General features: G+C 50.3%; 2 protein-coding genes across 2 annotated transcripts in view; one reads left to right on the top strand and one right to left on the bottom strand.

Moving 5' to 3' along the window:
* LOC119455327 (leucine-rich repeat and immunoglobulin-like domain-containing nogo receptor-interacting protein 3) overlaps positions 1 to 20842 on the bottom strand; it is a 616024-nt gene that overhangs the window by 41029 nt on the left and 554153 nt on the right. The window lies entirely within an intron of this gene.
* Positions 12976 to 19835, top strand: LOC125946207 (uncharacterized). The gene is made up of 2 exons (XM_049668706.1): positions 12976 to 13786; positions 18509 to 19835. Exons 1-2 carry the CDS (start codon positions 13150 to 13152, stop codon positions 18628 to 18630), a joined length of 759 nt encoding a protein of 252 aa, XP_049524663.1. The 5' UTR covers positions 12976 to 13149; the 3' UTR covers positions 18631 to 19835.

Genomic DNA, 20842 nt, shown 5'->3' with positions numbered 1-20842 from the left:
AACCACTTCCGGTTCCGGTTCCACTTCCGGTTCCGGTTCCACTTTGCGCGCGTTCGGTGCGAACGCGGGCAAAACGCCGACGGCGTCGACAACAGTTCTGCGCGTTGCTGGTGCTGCTGCATGTCCAAGTTTATACAGCTGATAAAACTACCTTGAGTCGACCCCATGGCTGCTTCGCATACTACTCAGGGTTCCCCTACGGGAAGATGGTGTAATTTGCTCTCTCGTTCCCGACGCGCGCTCTCTTTATCTTTCGTCCGTAGCTGTGGTTTACCCGAATGATCCCCCGGTGCTTCGCCCACTCATCATCATTCACTTAGTGGATATGCTGTGATTTTCTTTTTTGCTTAGATTTCTGCTACCGGGATGTTCGATGATTTTCAAATCATTGTCACTTTGCAGAATGGTTTTACGAATCTCGGCTTCCGTTAAGTCCTCCTCTAAGTCTACCCGAGCTCTTCACACAACCACAACAGGTTAGCTCTCGTCACTCAAAAGGACCATGGTCACTATTTTAAGCTTTGGCTCTGCTGTTACAGAATACTTGCTGCGATACACACGCAAATCAGAATAAAAGTAAAAGATTGCCAGCGATTCAAACGTAATAACCGATAGAAATTGGAGCCTCGTAAATCTTAGACCAAAATGAAACGCTTACACTAAGAAGCAGCACCATGTCACCAGTCCTTCTCCGCCGTATGCAGTCAAGAGGTGGTTATTCCCAAGTCACCTACAACTTGCACGGAATACCGGTAGGTCACCACGTGCCAAGATCTGTCAGGTCAATCTTACCGCTGCGTACCAGTTGTAGGATTCGGGGGTCGTGGTCTCGGAGACTGACGTCAAACTGAGGGTCGCTCTATAGCCTACGCCGCCGGTGCGTCGCGTAACGGGTAGCTGGCTTACGCTACCGGGGCGTCACACGAAGGCTTAATGGGCCCATGCCGTCGTCCGAGCAGACATGACGAGGGTTGCTTCGTTCGTGATGAGTACGAGGTCGTGAGGTAGGCGAAAAAGTACAGAGGGTTTATTGACATAGGATAGGCAAACTTATGCATAGAACAAAGGGATACTCGTACTGGCCAGAGTATGGAGCGCAGTACCTTGTAGCATGTCAGCACTACTACAACTGAGCAGACTGCGTCGTTCTGGGAGAGCACTAGCTACATGTCGGAGCAGAAGGGAGAGCACCATCTACATGTCAGAGCAGATGGGAGAGTACCATCCGGATGAGACGAAGAGGTCCACTTAAATGCCTCCTGCCCTCCCTAGTTACCTAGGCCAGGGAAACCTGCGGGCACACGTTCCTCGAACCGGAGCGTCAAGTCACCGAAGGTTCCTCTTGACGGCAACGGTAACGCAAAATCACTCCGGCGCCTTTATTCCCTGAACACACTTGGAAAAGTAGCCTCGGCGCACACGGCTCACTGTCCCAGAGAAAGGTGTGGATGCTCGTAGACAGGGGTTGTCACGCTTGACTCAATCAGCGCTTCTTGGCTCCTGGGATAGCCCAGGAGCCTGGTGCGTCTGTCGAACGGTCATGGCGGCTAGCAGCGGCATTAACGAAACGGCATAGAACGCCAAGAGTGTCGCGGTCCCAGCGTCAAGGTCGGCGACCAAGTGGCGTCCAGCAAAACGTGTCTCGCCACGGTGTCGCCCGCTGGTCCTTCCCGTGGGAAGTATGTTCAACTTCACGAAGTCGCCGGAAATCAGACGTCGCTCGGAGTTCGTCGCCCTGCTGGCCGATGGTAACAGCGTGACACACTACTGAGAATTCCGCAAATAAAACTCAGGTGAGATCGCAATATGGTCGTTCTGTCGTCTTGCGCTGTTGCGACAACATAAGCAGCAGCATTAGAATACGGAAACATAATGCCTAACCTTAGCAACATTTCGCCGCAACGCTAAACACAGCGACATAACTCAGCGACAAGTAATTCTGTCGCATTTACACATAACAATTGGTTAGGTGCCCCCTAAGTTTTTTTAGGCGGGTCCAAGGCAATCAAGAACGTAGATTAAGTATGAAATCTGGCGACACAACAGCAAGGAGCAGAATTATATCACAAGAAGTTAAGAAAAGTTAAATTTGTTAAACAAATCTGCAGTATGGTCGCGAGCAGAAAACGGGCTAGAACTTCAAACGCAGCTGAATGAAGAAGCCGTTAGCGTATATGTGATAAACTATTTATAACGCAAGCTTGTTTGTGATTTAAGTAGTTTATCAAGTATGCACTAACTAGGTACGCAGAAGGTTCTAAGATCTTCTAAGTCATTAACGTATACGCTGTGAATGTATCTGCGAGATGCGGAGCAGCCGCCGCTTATTAGAAATTTTGTGTGGGAGGGGTGCAAAAGAATAACTGGGTCAAGGAAAAGTCTAATTAGCATGCCTACGCTTATAAGACGACGAATGAAATGCCAAAGGGTAAAAGAGAGATTTAAGGAGCATAAACTGAATTAGCGGCGCATGGTAAGGCAATAAGCGTGGCTTACCTATGGACAGGTAGTGATAGCCGAGATAAAAATAAAGAACTGATTGCATTAGAACGAGTTCAGGAAACTGGGCCAGGTCGTATAATTAGGAGATATGAATGCGCACATGGAGACGGATTTACTGATGACAGCGGTTCTCTAGTGCTGGATTTGTGCAATGAACAGAACCCTATAGAATAAGTGTGATAAGCAGATGGCGTGGCAATACGGAAACAGGACTACGCCTTAGTCTCAAAAACTGTCTACGAGCGACTATACCAAATCATGATAGAACTCTAAAAAATGAATGAAAAGCAAAATGACAGAGATCGCAAAAACGATAGAGAAGAAAATGGAGGAGCTTTTTACAACTGGTAATATAAGGAACTTGTAGACGTTATGCAGCTGTAGATAAAACATACACGGGTAAAAAATTGTTGGATTAAAAAGAGGAAACCACTCGAGTGGTGGAACAAGTGTGGGGGTCTTCCCCACCCCGTAGCGCGTGTAATCGCAGCTACGTAGGGTTCGGGCGAATAAGGCAACAAGCGAGTCAACTCAACAACGTTTATTGCTGTTGGCAATAAAACACTCTTGCAGAGGGAAGTCCGCTCTGTATAATAAGTAATAAAATAGGCTTGCCTCGTCGCGTGTAGTAGTCACGCAAACGAGGTCACTCACGGGTTTCAGCGGGTAAATCCGTATCGGCAGGTAGGTCAAGCGAGGTCAGAGAGCCCCGGGGGTCCCTCGGTCGCGCTCTTTTATCTTTTTCCCTTTCCGCGAGGGGAGTGTCCTCCTCGCCCGCCGGATACTTTCCCTCTTCCCGCGCGGGCGCGCGCGTCGCGAGAGGCGAGCGAGAACCGGGAGAGGGCAAAGTGCATTTCTCCCGTGTCCGCCCGGCTCCCGCGGCGCGCGTTGTGCGCGCATGAGATGCCCGCCCGGCTACCGCCGCGTGCGCTCCGTTCGCAAGCGACGGGCGAGCGACCGCGGGAGAAGGTGGCAGCGTGTGCTCCCCACATCCTCCTCCCCTTATGAAGGCCCCCGTACGTTGAGGCTGGCACCTAGGGACGTCCGTTTGCCTGAGTACCCGCCGAGGTTGGCGACCGAGGAAGCGTTGTGGTGATGTGGCCCTCAGCTGGCGGACACTTGATGCCGACTCGGAGGCGGCTGATCAGCTGCACTGCTCGGGCTTGCGAGGCGGGATCGTTGTCGGGGCTCGAAGGTGGCTCTCAGTGCTGCGCCCTAGGTGTCGGCTGCGCTGGAGGGGGTGGTCGTCTAACGGCCGCCGGCTAGCGGTTCGTGCGGCTCCAAGGCCGGCGTAGCGCCGTCAGTACTGCAAGGGCGTCAGTTGTTCCAGCGCGTACTGCAGGCAATTCGCACGGCCGTATCGCGCCTTGCTCTGCTCCTGGAAATTATCAGCAACTGCATAGCAAACTGCACGGAACGGCACTGTGATCAGCAGCATAGTTGGCCGTATCCGGGGACACCATCGACGTCTGTTGCGAAGGGAATGTTCGCAAGCATCATCACCAATTCGAGTCGCAGCACAGGATAATCACCGCACTGGCCCTCACAGCAGTCTTCGGTGAAACCGCACACCCACGCGTCGAGCGTTCACGCCACATTCCCGTCGTGGCCTTGACGACTCGTCGTCCATACTCGGCGCTCCATGGTCACTAGAAGTTCGCTTCCCCGGCAGGAACTACCAAGGTGCCAGCCCGGCGCGGCTGTATGCTCACGCGGTACGCAACGCCACCCGGACTTACGAATGTTCCTCGCAGTCGTCGGGTTACGCAACTAGCAGTCAGATTACTTTCGCCTGCTACGCAAATTGTAGCGCGGCTGCGGGCTCGCCGTTCGGTTCTGACTACTCTCTCTCACCGATCGCGGTTGAGGGAGGGCCTGATCGTCATCCCACTGCTCATCACGCGGCACGTAGCGTTTCAGGTCGCATACGTGTACCGGTCCGCCGATCGGCTTTCCTTTCTTGTTCTCGAGCCGGTAAACAAGCGAGGAAACCTTCTGTCTCACTAGATACGGCCCGGTCCACTTCGGCGCCAGCGAGGCAGCGAACTGTTTGGTAGCATCGCTGAGAACGTGCTGGCGTCGAAGCACCAGATTGCCCACTTCGTAGTGGACGTTCCGATGCGAGCGGTCGTACTGCGCCTTCTGCCGTGCCCTTGCAGTGCGAAGATTACAGCGTGCTTTATGTAAAGCTTCCGTCATCTTGGCACGTAGATGCGTCGCGTATTCAGCTCGTGCTGACGGTGCGACTGGCATTCCGCTGCGATCCGCGAGAACCCTATCCATCGGATTCGGCAGCTCTCTCCCCAGGTTGAGAGAAAAAGGCGCATACCCAGTCGAGCAGTTCACTGTCGATCGCAATGCAAACCAGATCTGGAAGGTAGGTATCCCAGTCCTTATGCCTTTCAGAGAACGCGACAAGCATGTGCTTGATGTTGCGATTGACTCGTTCAGTGGGGTTCGACTGAGCATGGCAGGTTGTCATTTTCTTATGCTTAATGCCCAGTGCGGCGCACGAGTCAACGAACACCTTTGCAGTGAAGTAGGACGCATTGTCCGTTATCAACTGCTCCGGAAAACCAAACCTGGTGAAAACCTCCATCAACTTATCCATGATCACCCGTGCCGTCAGTTTTCGTAGGGGGAAAAGTTCTACCCATTTGCTGAAGTGATCCGTGACCACCAGCAAGAATTTGTTCCTGCTCGGTGTTGTGGGATACGGTCCCATGACGTCACATGCCGCGATTTGCCAGGGAGTCTGGCTGTCGATAGGCTGCATGAAGCCGGGCGGTCGTCCGCCTCGGGGCTTCACGCTTTGGCACACATGACACGATCGGGCGTAGCGAATCACGTCCCGTTTCATGCCTGGCCAGGTAGCGAAGCGACACAACTTAACGTAAGTCTTGGGGCCGCTCGCGTGCCCAGCGATGCACGAGTCATGAAAGTAGCGTAGCAGTGCTGCTCTCAACGCGCGCGGTATCACCACCTTAAACGCCTCACTTGTGTCGTTCTCGGTGGCAATATACCTCAGCAGGACGCCGTCGGAATTCAGCAGATAGGAATCCAGCGCGCTCACAGCATTACCAGCTGTTCCTGAGCGCTCCGCGCCGACAGCAATACCAGCTGCCTCCATGTGCGCGGCGGCCGCGCCGCCCGGCTCTCGGAGCCCGTCGAGCACTTTTCGACAAAACGGATCCTTCTGCTGAGCCTCGAACAGCTCCTTTCTGCTGAAGACAACTCCTGCGGAACCGACAACATCTACGTGGTTCACGCTCTCGCCCAGGATCGACGGTTGTTCCGCGTCCCTTACTCGGGCTACGGCTAGGGTTTCTCCCTCGCCTCGGACTGGCGCTCGCGAAAGTGCGTCCGCTGCGGCATTGCTTTTTCCTTTGCGGTAGCGCACGGTGAAGTCGTAACGCTGCAGCAGCAGTGCCCAACGCGCCAGGCGGCCACTCGGCTCGCTCAAACGACTCAACCAAGTGAGAGCCATGTGGTCCGTCTCAATCGTGAATGCCAGTCCGTCAACATAATAGTCGAACTTTTGCAGAGCGAAAACTATCGCGAGACACTCCTTCTCTGTCACCGACTAGTTCCTTTCCGCCGGCGTCAACGAACGGCTCGCGAACGCAACCGGTCGGAGAATGCCTCCGTGCTCCTGAAGCAAAATCGCACCTAGACCCAGGTCGCTTGCGTCTGTTTGAATCACAAACTCCCTGTTCAAGTCGGGCAGCTGCAACTCTGCCGTGTCAGCGAGCACCTTTGTGAGGCCGCGCAGTGCCGCCTCCTGCTCTGGACCCCAAGTCCAACGCTCGTCTTTCCTCAAGAGCTTCGTTAAAGGCGCTTGCACTGCCCCACAGTCTGGAATGAATTGGCGATAAAAGTTCACCAATCCCAGAAAGCGTCTCAGTTCGCCGATGTCTTTCGGCGACGGGTAGCTCAGTATAGCCTCGAGCTTATCCTCACTCGGCAGAATGCGGCCGTTGTCCAACGTGAATCCCAACAGCGTTATTCTGTTCGCAGCTATCTGAGCTTTACTCGGGTTCAACGTGATACCCGCGGACCTCAGCCTGTCTAGGACGCTTCTCAAGTGGCGCAAGTGCTCGTCGAATGTTTTCGAATAAACCACTATGTCGTCGAGATATGCGAGAGCATGTTGCCACTTCGCATCTCCTAGAACTCGGTCCATCAACCTCTGATAAGTAGCGGGAGCTCCGACTAAGCCAAAAGACATTCTTTTGAACTGAAAGAGCCCGCGGTGACAAGTGAAAGCCGTTTTCTCTTTGTCACGCTCGTCCATTTCGACCTGAAAATATCCACGACTAGCATCGAGCGTCGTAAAGTACTTCGCCCCGCCTAGGTTAGATACTAAAGAGGAAATGGAGGGTAGAGGGTACGCATCCTTCTTCGTAACCTCATTCAGCCTGCGGTAGTCTACACGAAGGCGATAAGTATCGTCCTTCTTCGGGACTAGAACTACCGGGAAGCCCCATGGGCTGTTCGACCTTTCCACAACGCCTGTGTCGATGAGTTCGTCTAAGGCGCTGTCAAGTGCTTTCCGTTTAGTCAAGCTTATCGGCCGAGGATTACATTTCCACGGCGCAGCGTCACCCGTGTCTATCCTGTGCCTGACTAACGTAGTGAGGCCCGCCCGGTCCGTGAAAATCGCGTCGTATTCGTACAACAGCGATGACAGTCGTGCCCTTTCTCTCTCCGGCAGGCTGTTGACCTCTGATAAAAGTGGGTGCGCTGCCCCTTGCAACGTCGCGGCACAATGTTGTGCCACCGTCTCTCCGTTGCTTTGATCGTCTTTACCGATTACGGTTTGCTCGCTCGGCTGCGGCTGGGTGTGGCCCGCTCGCGCCGCCCCCGGAGACTGGCGTGTCGCCGCAGGCACGGGCGCTTTTGCGAAACGCTTCAAAACACCCGTTCCGTTCTCTCGGTAACCTCCGCTGGCGATGTCTATCAAAATACCCGACTTGGCGAGAAAGTCTCGACCTAAAATAACAGGCACTGACAGACCGGGAAGATGTACGAGGCGTTGTCGCCTGACGCGTCTCTCCCAACGAATAACTAGTCTAGCTGCACCGCTCGATTGTGCTGTGCCGGAAGCAAGGCGGAAAGTGATGTCACTATCTCTTAAGCGGATATTGTTCTCGCGGAGATGCTGCAACACCTCGTCACCAAATAAAGAAGCGCTTGCCCCAGTATCCAATAATGCGGCAAACTTCTTTCGGGCTATCGTTAGCTCGATGAACGGCGCCTGCGAGTCCGCGACATCTCCTACGCGACAAGCCAAAGGCGCAAGTAAATCGAAATCACCAGTTGTGTTCGAGATCGCCGCCCGGGACCCAAGGTGGATCACCGGCGGCCTCGCCCGTTTCCCGAACCACGTGCTCGACCTCGGCCCGGCGTGCTTGCGCAGTCACGGGCGATGTGCCCCAGTCCGCCGCATTGGTAGCAACGGCCACCGAAGCCTCGGTGGCGTGGGCGCCCGTCGCTCCAATCCGGCGGGCCGTAGCTTCCACGCTCGGCGGTCGGCATGTGCCGCTCTTCCGTTCTCGCAAGTTCCTGCCGCGGCGCGTTATGCTGTGCTGTTTTCAGCGCGTAGGCGTACGGGTCCAAGGCGCGGTCTGATAATTCCCAACCACGCTGGACCTGCTCGTCGGCGAACGATGCCGACGCGTCGACCCTCGGGGAATGTGAAGCGATCCCGCCGCCGTTCCACGCGCAGCGAGGCTCGAGTGACAGCGCGGCGGGTGGAGGCGGACGGTATGCTCGTGCCGCGAGGATGTCCCCTTGGATGCGCTTTGCTTCGGTGGCGAGCTCGTCTAAGTCTCGGTACCTACATCCCCTGAAGTAGGCCGCGAAAGTCGGGTGCGCTTGCCGTGTGACGCGCTCGACTTTATCGGCGTCGGTGGCGAGAGGGCTTGCGAGACGATAAAGTTCGTCCATCGCTCGAACATACTCCAGCAGGGACTCGTCCGGATGCTGGGTACGCAACTCCAACTCTCTCCTCAAACGCCACTCGTAGTTGGCCGGAAGAAATTCCTCGCGGAAGTTCGCGCGGAACTCTTCTACTGTGCGGGCTCTGTGTCCGGCCAGTCGGAACCAATGAGCCGCCTGTTCAGTCAGTGAAGCAGGGACCACGCGCGCGAGAAGTTCGGCGTCTGAAAGCCCTGTTGCTTGCTGTTAATACTGCAGACGGTCGAGGTACTCGTTTGCACTAGTGCGATCGTGGTACCCACTATAGGTAGGCCTGTCTACCTTAATTCGTGGTCGCTCGCTCTGCGACGGGGCCCGCATTGTGTTCTGCAGGGCGCCGGCTAAGCTCTGCATGACTTGCAGCGCATTCTGCAGCATTATTTCGCTTGACGGAATACTACCGCCCGAAGGTTCGGACGCATCCGCAGCTTGCGTCGAACTAGTTAGAGGCATAGGTGGCTCTGAGTCCGCGGGACGAAGCGGCGAGGTGTTAGGCGTGTTAGGCCTACTTTCAGGCCTAAACCCTGCAAACGTGGCGTTTCCGTGATCCCGACTGTTTCGCGTGAAACACTCAAAATCAAAGCTACCGGTTTGTTCGGAAGCTGCCGCCGCGTTAGCACTAGGCCTCTGATTATCTGCCGCGACATCCGACAACATGAACAAATCTGGAAAGTCAGACAAGCCCGTCGCCATTGTTTGCTGTAACTTCAGTAGTCCCAGCTCCAAAAAACAGAAAAAAAAAAACTCGCCGTGTTGCCGAATTCGAACCACGTTGGTAGCGCCAACTGTGGGGGTCTTCCCCAACCCGTAGCGCGTGTAATCGCAGCTACGTAGGGTTCGGGCGAATAAGGCAACAAGCGAGTCAACTCAACAACGTTTATTGCTGTTGGCAATAAAACACTCTTGCAGAGGGAAGTCCGCTCTGTATAATAAGTAATAAAATAGGCTTGCCTCGTCGCGTGTAGTAGTCACGCAAACGAGGTCACTCACGGGTTTCAGCGGGTAAATCCGTATCGGCAGGTAGGTCAAGCGAGGTCAGAGAGCCCCGGGGGTCTCTCGGTCGCGCTCTTTTATCTTTTTCCCTTTCCGCGAGGGGAGTGTCCTCCTCGCCCGCCGGATACTTTCCCTCTTCCCGCGCGGGCGCGCGCGTCGCGAGAGGCGAGCGAGAACCGGGAGAGGGCAAAGTGCATTTCTCCCGTGTCCGCCCGGCTCCCGCGGCGCGCGTTGTGCGCGCACGAGATGCCCGCCCGGCTACCGTTGCGTGCGCTCCGTTCGCAAGCGACGGGCGAGCGCCCGCGGGAGAAGGTGACAGCGTGTGCTCCCCACACAAGGAACTAAAGCAACGTATAGAAGAGCGTCTAGGGAACATTGAGAAGCCAAAAAGTTGGGATTACACGGAGAAACTGTGCAACAGATGTAACGAGTACCCAGAAAAGAAAAGGGTAGCAAATGAGCTCGTGCAAGAGAAAATTGAATGCACAAGTTAACGTTGGGTGTATAACATTGGGAAAATTGACAATGGTGTACCAGAAATATTTTCGAACGGTGTAAGAGCACTTGAAGCGCCAACTAAAAATTCTGAAACGGCTATAAAAGATGAAGAGGGAAAGCATGTTCGAAGGAGACGATGTGCTGCTTTACATCAGATACGTTATTAGGGATAACTACGGCACGAAAGACAGTTCGAACTAAAACAGATAGAGCAGCAACAGAGAGATCCAAATTTAGCGGAGTGAGCTTTTACTAGAAAGAAAGCCGACGAAAATGTTCCTATTAACACGGCCGCAGGACCTGATGAAATCCCAATACAGCTAATAAGCACCTGGGTCTGAAGAGCAAGGCTTTGCTCACTAATACCATACAGCAAGTGATTAAAACGAAGAAAACTGCAGTTGGACGGCGTGAAATCAAGATGAACCTTATCTGCAAAGGTAAAGGTGATAAGGATACGACAAGCACGTATAGGCCAGTTAGAGTTGCGTCGGTGATTTATAGAATGGTAACGGAGGCCTTAAAATTACAACTGCCCAAGTCGGTGCAGAAAAATGATATACTGATATAATGGAGTCAGATCAGGCAGACGCTTAGAGGAAAATAGCTTTGTACTAACTCGGTGCATGGACATCTTAATAGTTCACAATATACGTTTATGGATAGCATTTCTAGACACTAGGGGGGCCTACAGAAACAGAAAAAGAATTGTTATGGGATGTTCTCAAGCACAAAGGCATAGAAGACGATTTCGTGGAGCTGCTGAGGGAGATATATGTAGACAACCGAGTGCAAACTTAATGAGAAGGTCGAAAATTTATGGAAGCGGTGGAAATTCACCAAGGACTGTAGCAAGGACGTCCACTGTCTCCATTGTTTTCACGTTTTCGGGGTCGTGAAAGAGCATAGAAGGACAACTGGAAAACAGTGAATTAGGGTTTGATTTATCATACGGGCATAATGGGCATACGGGCAGCCTGATGTATGCGGACGATATAGTGCTATTAGCGGAAAATTCAATTGATTTACTGACATTCGCGAATATGTGTGGTAACGCAGCGACAAATCTAGGCCTTAAGTTTACCACAGACAAATCGGGAATTATGATCTTTATTGAATAGACGATCGAGTAATTAGGTGGTGTCAATTCAACAGCAAGTCGTCATGCGATATCAATACCTCGTTGTATATATAAACGAAGGAAAGACTTACTCAAGCATACACCAAGGTAATCTGAAAATAAAGAGGAAGCGGAATGCAGAAATAATGAAACATCGAACGCTTTGAGGCCACAATAAAAATTATTAGCCCTTCCCCTGTCGAGGAAATGGGGGGTAGGCGAAGGTTGTCGTGTTCCTTCGGTGTTCCTCCGAACGAATGGTAATTTGGAAGCGCATAAAAACACGGACACGAGAAGAGACGAATGCTTTCAACAACGAAATTTATTTGCGGGACCGGTCGTACACAAAAACCACGTGCACAGCGATATCAACACGGCAATCTAAGGCTGTTGCATCGAGAAAACACCAAGAGCCTTAATCATGAACTGCAATTGCGGTCAGCTTTTATGGCATATGTAAATAATCTAACTCTCTCGCCGGCAGTTACCTGTAAAACGTTACCTGTAAAAGTTACCTGTAAAACGTTACCTGTTAAGTTACCTGTAAAACGCGTAGTCTTACCTGAAGAGTAATTCATTTTGTGTCATACCGACCGACAAAGACGGCGGTTTTGCGCTTTTTCCTACAAATGCTTCTCGGAAAAAGCCGGTCCAGCCATTTCTGCAGTGTTCAATGAGCGCGAGGATGTGTCTGCTGTGGAAGTAGCAGCGAGAGCAAGTGAAATTTGCAGAAAGTTGAATCTCGATAAACTAAGGAAAAGTATACTGAAGTCAGATAAGAAGGTTTTGGATGTATTTTTAATGCTAAGACGCACAAAGAGGATGTTCCGTTTCGAGTCATAATTTCCGAAAGCGGCACTTGGCATAAGCTAGAGAGGCCCTGTACCTGCTTTCTAAGCAGAACATCCTAGAGATTGATGACCCTTTTCTTGTAAGAAGTTCTGACGAAGTCCTTGAATTTGCTAGGTGTAACGCCGAAAAGGGCTTCAAGGCCTTCTCAGCCGACGTGAAAGAATTATATTATTCCATTCCACAGAATGACCTTCTTCAATGTGTCGAGGATTGTATTGATAAATATAAGGTTTTCACAGGAAGCAGGTGTTTCAGTAGAAGGGTTTTTAGAATTCTTGCATTTTTACCTGTCTTCAACCTTCATACAGTGGAACTAGGCCACACCTGCAGAAGAAAGACATTTGCATAGGATCGTGTCTGGCTCCCGTCCTTAGCAACCTATATTTAGCACAATTAGATAAGCACATGTGTGAACGCCTCACGGTATTAACATATTTTCAGCGATCTTTTAGATTTGTCGACGATTTTCTAGTGTTTCTGGATTGTCCTGCTAATAGTTTCCAAGAAAAATGTGCTGATGTCTCTGTGATTTATCGCGAGTGCTTGAGACCTCTTGACGTGACCTTTGAAATGCCTGTCAACAATAAGCTACGCTTTCTTGACGTTCAGTTTATTTTTACTTATAGTAGGACCTGCTGGGCTAACAAACCCGTTCTCCAATTTCATTCAGCTCATTCGAAGTTGGTGAAGAGGGGCATAACTAACATGCGTTTGAAAAACGCCCTTAAGGAATCATGCCCACACCAAATGAAAACCAGTTTCGAGCAGCAGTCCGCGCGGCTTAAGGAGGCTGGTTATCCTAACCAGGTGTTGTTGTCGGTGGCAGAAAAGGTGCTCAAACAGGAACGTTCGGGACAATGCCCTCATGAGAATGCGAGAGCTAGCGGACGTGACCAGGTGAAAACCGCAGTGATCCCCTACATACACCAGATTTCGCATAGCCTGAAAAAGATAGGGAGTCGAGGCAACGTGCGCGTTGTTTTTTCAGCTCCAAATTGTAATGACGTGGCACCTAACGCCGCGCTCGTTCTTTCTTGTGCACGTAAGCTACGTGACCACTACGTCATCGGTTGTCTGTGTATATAATAGCCCGCTGAATAAAGCTTTTATCAGTTGCTGATCGTCTGGCTCCGAGTCACGTCCATCACAATTGGCGACGAGGCAGGCAGCGGACCGGCGCAGGCCCGACCAATGCGCGCGGCGCTATGCCAGTCACCGGCATCGGGGAGTACCGCCTAGGTACAAGCGCGTCATGGGATGAGTACGTGGAGCGACTGGAAATGTACTGCGAAGCGAACAAGCTTTCAGAGGGCGAAGAAAAGCGGGCGGTTTTGCTCAGCTCCTGCGGAGAAGAAACGTACAGTCTCATCGTGACGCTGGTGAAACCCGAAAGGCCGACAGCTGCAACCTACGATTGCAGCAAGAAAGCAGTCCGTGAACACATGCACCCGAAGCCGTCGGTACTGTACGGAAGATTTTTATTTTATAAGCGTAACCAAGCTCAAGGGGAAAGCGTCGCAGACTACGTGACAGCGCTGAGAAAACTGGCTGAAAACTGCGGTTTTGGAGACAAGACGCTTCCACTGTTCGAGATGATGCGAGACCGTTTCGTCTTCGGCATCAACAACGAGGCGGTACAACAACGTCTACTGGCAGAAAGGAACCTGGCATTCGCTGTGGCGTACGACATGGCTGTGACAGCGGAAGTAACTCAACGACAGCAACGAGAAATCAGGACACAGAGCCACAGTGACGCGAGCGGCACCGGCGACGCGGCCGTCCACGAAACGCGCTCAAAGGAACCGGCTTCGTCCAAAGAAGTCATCTGCTACCGCTGCAACGGTAAGCACAGTGCTGAAATTTGCAAGTTTCGTTACGCGGCATGTCGCTACTGCAAGAAAACGGGCCATATCGCGAGAGCATGTCGTTTCAGAAAAGAATCGCAGTTAAGTCAAAAGCAAACTGCTGCCCAGAAGTCGGAAAATAAACAGGCACGAAAGCAAAGTCAGACAAGCAGACCGCTTCACGAAGTAGAAGAACTTTACTCGGTTTGCGAAGTTCACGAGCTTGAAAAGTTTTTCGCCACTGTACGGATTCAAGGAAAAGATGTGCAGATGGAAGTAGACTCAGGGGCGTCACACTCGCTGGTCAGTCAAGAAACGTTTCGAGCAATTGAAGGCAGCGCAGGCAAAATCGCACTTCAGAGTACTGGCACGCAGCTCGTGACTTGGACGAAAGAGCCACTGCAGATGCTGGGAAAGGCAATAGTGGAAGTGCGCTTCAAAGAAAAGTGTGCGAAATTGCCCTTACTGTTAGTGAGCAAACAAGGCAGCAGCCTGCTGGGAAGAAGTTGGTTTAAGGCCTTAGGAATTGAAATTCATGGAATAAAAAAAGTGTCCGAGGGTGCAGAAATGGTTCAGCGCTTTCAAGAGGTGTTCGGAAGTGATCTGCCAGGCTGCACTAGGGATCCAGTGCACATAGATCTAAAAGATGAAGCACAACCGGTGTTCTTGAAGAGCAGTGCCATTCGCACTTCGAGATGACGTCGCAGCCGAGATAGACAGGCTAGTTAAAGAAGGTGTGTGGGAACCAGTACAGTCCTCTGCTTGGGCATCGTAGTAGTGAGAAAGAGAAATGGTTCCATACGCCTGTGCGGTGATTATCGCAGCACAGTGAACAAGGCAGTTCAAAACAGCGTCTATCCTTTGCCCACAACTGAGCAGGTCTTGGCATCACTAGGGCCAAGTAAATTTTTCACGAAGCCGGATTTGGCTCAGGCCTATCAACAGCTTGTTGTGGATGATGAATCGGCTACAGTGCTTACTGCGAACACAATGAACGTCTTATTTAACGTGCGCAGACTTCCATTTGGCATTTCCGTAGCGCCGTGGTTGTTTCAGCGCACCATTGACACACTGCTGGCACGTATTTCGGGCGTGAAATGCTATGTCGATGACATCTTGATATCAGTAGACACGCTAGAACAACACGAAGAACGACTAGAGGCAGTGCTCACCCGTCTACAAAACGCATGCCTACGAGTGAACAAAGAAAAATGCGAGTTTTTGGGTCATGTGATAGACGCCACGGGAATTCATCCTAGCACGAGCAAGGTAGAAGCGATTCTGAACGCACCGACTCCGTCATCGAAAAAGGAGCTGCAATCATTCCTTGGGCTAATAAATTTTTACAGCCGTTTCCTAAAAGGAAAAGCAGAAGTCGCGGAACCACTCCACCGTTTGTTGGACAAAGATAGCCGCTGGTTTTGGAATAGCCAACACGACCAAGCCTTCAGTGCACTCAAGAACGTGTTAGCGTCAGCAACAGTTCTAATCTCGTGTAATCCGCAGCGACCAATCGTGCTGTCATGCGATGCATCTCCTGTTGGGATCGGAGCCGTGTTGGCGCGCAGAGAACCGGACGGTACCGAACGACCGATAGCGTACGCTTCGAAAACGCTTGGAGCAAGTGAGCGAAAGTATGCGCAGATTGACAAAGAGGGCTTAGCCATCGTGCATGGCGTAAAAAAGTTCCGCCAGTATTTGGCCGGGCGCAATTTCATTATTGGTGGCCTGTCTTGACCCAGAGATTCTTAGCACCCTCTGCCGCGTAGCAGGAATGACCGCCGCCTTGGTCAGGTGCTCCGCAGCCACTGGGAACTGAGGGCCATGGGTTAAGACAGGCCGCCAATGGAAACTGAACCTGGCAACGTTCAACACGCGCACCCTCTCGAGTGAGGCTAGCTTAGCGGGACTATTTGAAGAATTATCAGGCATTTCCTAGGATATTATTGGCCTTAGTGAGGTTAGAAGAACTGGTGAGGCTTACACGGTGCTGACTAACGGCCACGTCCTCTGCTACAGAGGTCTTCCAGATAAGAAAGAATCCGGGGTAGGATTTATAGTGCATAACAACATAGCGGGCAACATTGATGAATTCTACAGCATAAATGAGAGGGTAGCAGTTGTAGTAATAAAGCTGAATAGGAGGTACAAAATGAAGGTAGTACAAGCCTATGCCCTAACCTCTAGTCACGATGATAAAGAAATAGAACAGTTTTATGAAGATGTTGAACTAGCAATGAGAAAGGTGCAAACTCAGTATACTTTAGTCATGGGCGACTTCAAATGCAAAAGTGGGGGAAAAGCAGGTTGGTGAGCAAGCAATTGGCAATTACGGCATCGATTCTAGGAATGCAAGAGGAGAATTCGCGGAAAGGAATAGGCTCCGAATAATGAATACCTTCTTGAGGAAGCGCAGCAACAGGAAGTGGACCTGGAAAAGCCCTAATGGAGAAACAAGGAATGAAATAGATTTCATACTCTCTGCCGATCCAAGCATAGTGCAGGATGTAGAAGTGTTAGGTAAGGTTAAGTGCAGTGACCATAGGTTAGTGACGTTTCGGATTTCTCTCAATTTGAAGAGAGAGAGAGTGAAATTAGTCAAGAGGAAACAGGCCAACCTAGAAGCAATAAGGGTAAAAGCAGATCAATTTAGGCTGGTGCTTGCAAACAAATATGCAGCTTTAGAAAAGGAAGATAAAGACAACATAGAAGTAATGAATGAAACCGTAACTAGGTTGATCTCAGAAGCAGCAATTGAAGTGGGAGGTAGGGCACCAAGGCAACCAGTAGGTAAGCTCTCCCAAGAAACAAAGGACCTAATAAAGAAATGACAGAAGATGAAAATGTCCAACTCAAGAGATCAGACACAATTCGCTGAACTGTCAAAACTAATCAACAAGAAAAAAGTAAGGGATATTCGAAATTATAACGTGGGAAAGATTGAGGAAGCCGTAAAATATGGACGTAGCATTAAATCGGTAAGAAGAAAGCTTGGCATAGGACAAGGCAAGATGTATGCACTGAAAGATAAGCATGGTAATATCATCAGCAATTTCGATGACATAGTAAAAGCAGCGGAAGAATTCTATACTGACCTGTACAGTGCCCAAAACAGCCAAGCTACTTTCATTCAAAATAGTGATGAACCGGATACAGAGGCTCCTTCTATAACTAGCGCTGAAGTTAGAAGCGCCTTGAAAGACATGACCAGGGGAAAAGCTGCTAGAGAAGATGGAATAACAGTAGATTTAATCAAAGATGGAGGAGATATCATGCTTGAAAAGCTTGCGGCCCTTTATACGCAATGCCTCACAACTTCATGTGTACCAGAGAGCTGGAAGAACGCCAACATTATACTAATCCATAAGAAGGGAGACGTTAAAGATCTGAAGAATTATAGACCCATTAGCTTGCTTTCAGTATTGTATAAAATATTCACCAAGATAATTTCCAATAGAATCAGGGCAACACTTGACTTCAGCCAACCAAGACAACAGGCTGGCTTCAAGAAGGGATATTCTACGATGGATCATATCCATGTCATAAATAAGGTAATCGAGAAATCTGCGGAGTACAATCAACCTCTCTACATGGCTTTCATAGATTATGAAAAGAAATTTGATTCAGTAGAGATACCAGCAGTCATAGAGGCATTGTGTAATCAAGGAGTACAGGAGGCATACGTGAATATCTTAGCAAACATCTACAAGGATTCCACAGCTACCTTGGTTCTCCACAAGAAAAGTAGAAAGATACCTATCAAGAAAGGGGTCAGGCAAGGAGACACAATCTCTCCAATGCTATTCACTTGCATGCTTAGAAGAAGTATTCAAGCTGTTAGACTGGGAAGGCTTAGGAGTGAGGATCAACGGCGAATATCTCAGCAACCTTCGGTTTGCAGATGACATTGTCCTATTCAGCAACAATGGAGACGAATTACAACGAATGATTGAGGACCTTAATCGAGAAAGTGTAAGAATTGGGTTGAAGATGAATATGCAGAAGACAAAGATTATGTTCAATAGCCTGGCAAGGGAACAAGAATTCAGGATCGCCAGTCAGCCTCTAGAGTCTGTAAAGGAGTACGTTTATCTAGGTCAATTACTCACAGGGGACCCTGATCACGAGAAAGAAATTTGCAGAAGAATAAAATTGGGTTGGAGTGCATACGGCAGGCATTACCAAATCCTGACTGGGAGCTTACCACTGTCGTTGAAACGAAAAGTGTACAATCATTGCATTCTACCGGTGCTAACATATGGGGCAGAAACTTGGAGGTTAAGAAAGAAGCACGAGAACAAGTTAAGGACCGCACAAAGAGCGATGGAACGAAAAATCTTAGGACTAACGTTAAGAGACAGGAAGAGAGCGGTGTGGATCAGAGAACAAACGGGGATAGCCGATATTCTAGTTGACATTAAGCGGAAGAAGTGGAGCTGGGCAGGCCATGTAATGCGTAGGATGGATAACCGGTGGACCATTAGGGTTACAGAATGGATACCAAGAGAAGGGAAGCGCAGTCGAGGTCGGCAGAAAACCAGATGGGATGATGAAGTTAGGAAATTTGCAGGAGCAAGTTGGAATACGCTAGCCCAAGACAGGGGTAATTGGAGATCGCAGGGAGAGGCCTTCGTCCTGCAGTGGACATAAAATATAGGCTGATGATGATGAATTTCATTATTACAACTGATCACCAGCCTCTGCTTGGTTTGTTTAACAGGGAGAAACGTATACCAGAAGTGGTGTCCCCAAGAATGCTGCGTTGGATGCTGCTTTTGGCGGCATATGACTACGTCTTGGAATATCGACCAGGCCCCCGCAACAGCAACGCTGACGCGTTAAGCCGTCTTCCAGCACCCGGACTCGAAGACGAGACGCAACCACCAGGTGACGTATTGCTGTTGGATGCAGTGGATTGCCCACCGTTGCAAGCGACTGACATCGCGGTACTTACCAAGAAGGACAGTTTTTTGTCCACAGTGAAAGAATACGTTCTCTCTGGTTGGCCCACGCATGTGCACAATGATTTTACGGCTTTCGAAGTAAGAAAAACCGAGTTGTCGCTGCACCGTGATTGCATCCTGTGGGGCAACAGAGTAGTTATACCTCTAGTGGCAAGAAAAGATGTTCTTCGTTTGCTGCACGCAAACCATCCTGGCATGATAGCCATGAAGAGTCAGGCAAGGTCCCTAATGTGGTGGCCAAATATGGACAAAGAAATCGAAGATTTTGTGCGTCACTGTGACAGATGCCAATTAAACCGCCAAAGTGATCCAAAAGAACCAGTGCACTTCTGGCTTAAGCCAGATCAGCCTTGGAGCCGGTTGCATATTCATTTTGCGGGACCAGTGAAAGGCGAAGTTTTTCTTGTCGTCGTAGACGCATTTTCCAACTGGGCCGAAGTGCAGATTATGCCGTCCATGAAAACATCGGCAGTAATTGCAACACTACGTGCGCTGTTTGCGACTCACGGTGTTCCGGACGTTATCGTTTCCGATAACGGAACAGCTTTGACGAGCGAGCAGATGCAAGCTTTCCTGAAGTTCAATGGCATGCGTGCGGTGTTCACAGCGCCTTATCATCCCGCCAGTAATGGAAGGGAATGGTGCGGGAAGTAAAAGAAGCATTGAAGAAACAGTCGGGGAACGACACACAGTGCAAGCTATCTAGGTTCTTATTGAAACAACATACCACCCCGCATTCATTGTCAGGAAAGACTCCTGCGGAGCTCATGATGGGTAGAAAATTACGCACAGCGTTAGACAAGCTGCACCCAGACCGTCAGCCTGCTACGTCTGGCTCTGTAGTGAAAGGATTTGGTGTTGGTGATTCTGTCTATGCCCGAAGTTTCGTCGCAGGACCTCGGTGGAAGCTGGCGGAAGTCATTAAAGTCAAGGGTCCTGTATCGTACCTGGTGAGGATGGCCAATGGCGACGTGCACCACAGGCACCGAAACCAACTGAGGCACGCATGGCTAACAGCAGAGCCACCAGAGCCTCTACCCGACTACCATTTCAGGCTTCCTCCGGTGCGAGCAGCTGAAGACGTCGAGCCCCGCCCCGCCATTCCGAGTCCTCTCTACACGCCAGAGGACACCGATCTGAGAAGATCCACCGGTATCCGACGACCAGTCATTCGTTACTGACACTATCGTTTAGAACCATTGAGTTGTACTCAACTTAAACGGGAGGAATGTAATGACGTGGCACCTAACGCCGCGCTCGTTCTTTCTTGTGCACGTAAGCTACGTGACAACTACGTCATCGGTTGTCTGTGTATATAATAGCCCGCTGAATAAAGCTTTTAATCATTTGCTGATCGTTTGGCTCCGAGTCACGTCCATCACACAAATAAACTAAGTACCCTGTGTAAATCCACTAACCCAATGAGGAGAACAAAAAAAAAAAAAAGTCGGTGTGTGATAAGAACCACAGAAAAGAGTTCGTCGTATGCACCGTAGGGGTGGTCTATCGTATTCCGCTCTCATGCGGCAGATGCTACATAGGCCATACCGGAAGATGTATCGATGAGCGCTTAAGAGAGCACAGAAATAAAGTACAGAGTGTATCAGGTGACGGTTTTCTTGCATTGCATTGCAAAAAGTGTAGATGTCACCCTCTTCTAGATGACACCGCCATTATATACAGGGATAAACATGAGAATGTAAGATTGATAATAGATACTGAACAAATCCTATCGGCCGCTGACCAATGTATCAGCAAACCGTCACTTTCATTGTCGGCGAGAGAGTTATAGATTATTTACATATGTCATAAAAGCTGACCGCAATTGCAGTTAATGATTCGAGTTCTTGGTGTTTTCTCGATGCAACAGCCTTAGATTGCGTTTTTTTTTTTTGCCGTCATGTTTCGTGTTGATATCGCTGTGCACGTGGTTTTTGTGTACGACCGGTCCCGCAAATAAATTTCGTTGTTGAAAGTCTTCGTTTCTTCTCGTGTCCGTGTGCGCTTCCCGATTACCATTCCATGATGACAGACCAACAAGGCCACATTGCCACCCTCGTCCTCCGAACGAATTCCACTGACGAGTACCA

This window comes from Dermacentor silvarum, chromosome 6 (assembly GCF_013339745.2).
Source record: "Dermacentor silvarum isolate Dsil-2018 chromosome 6, BIME_Dsil_1.4, whole genome shotgun sequence".
Classification (NCBI taxonomy): Eukaryota; Metazoa; Arthropoda; class Arachnida; order Ixodida; family Ixodidae; genus Dermacentor; species Dermacentor silvarum.
This window is presented reverse-complemented; position numbering and strand designations above follow the sequence as displayed.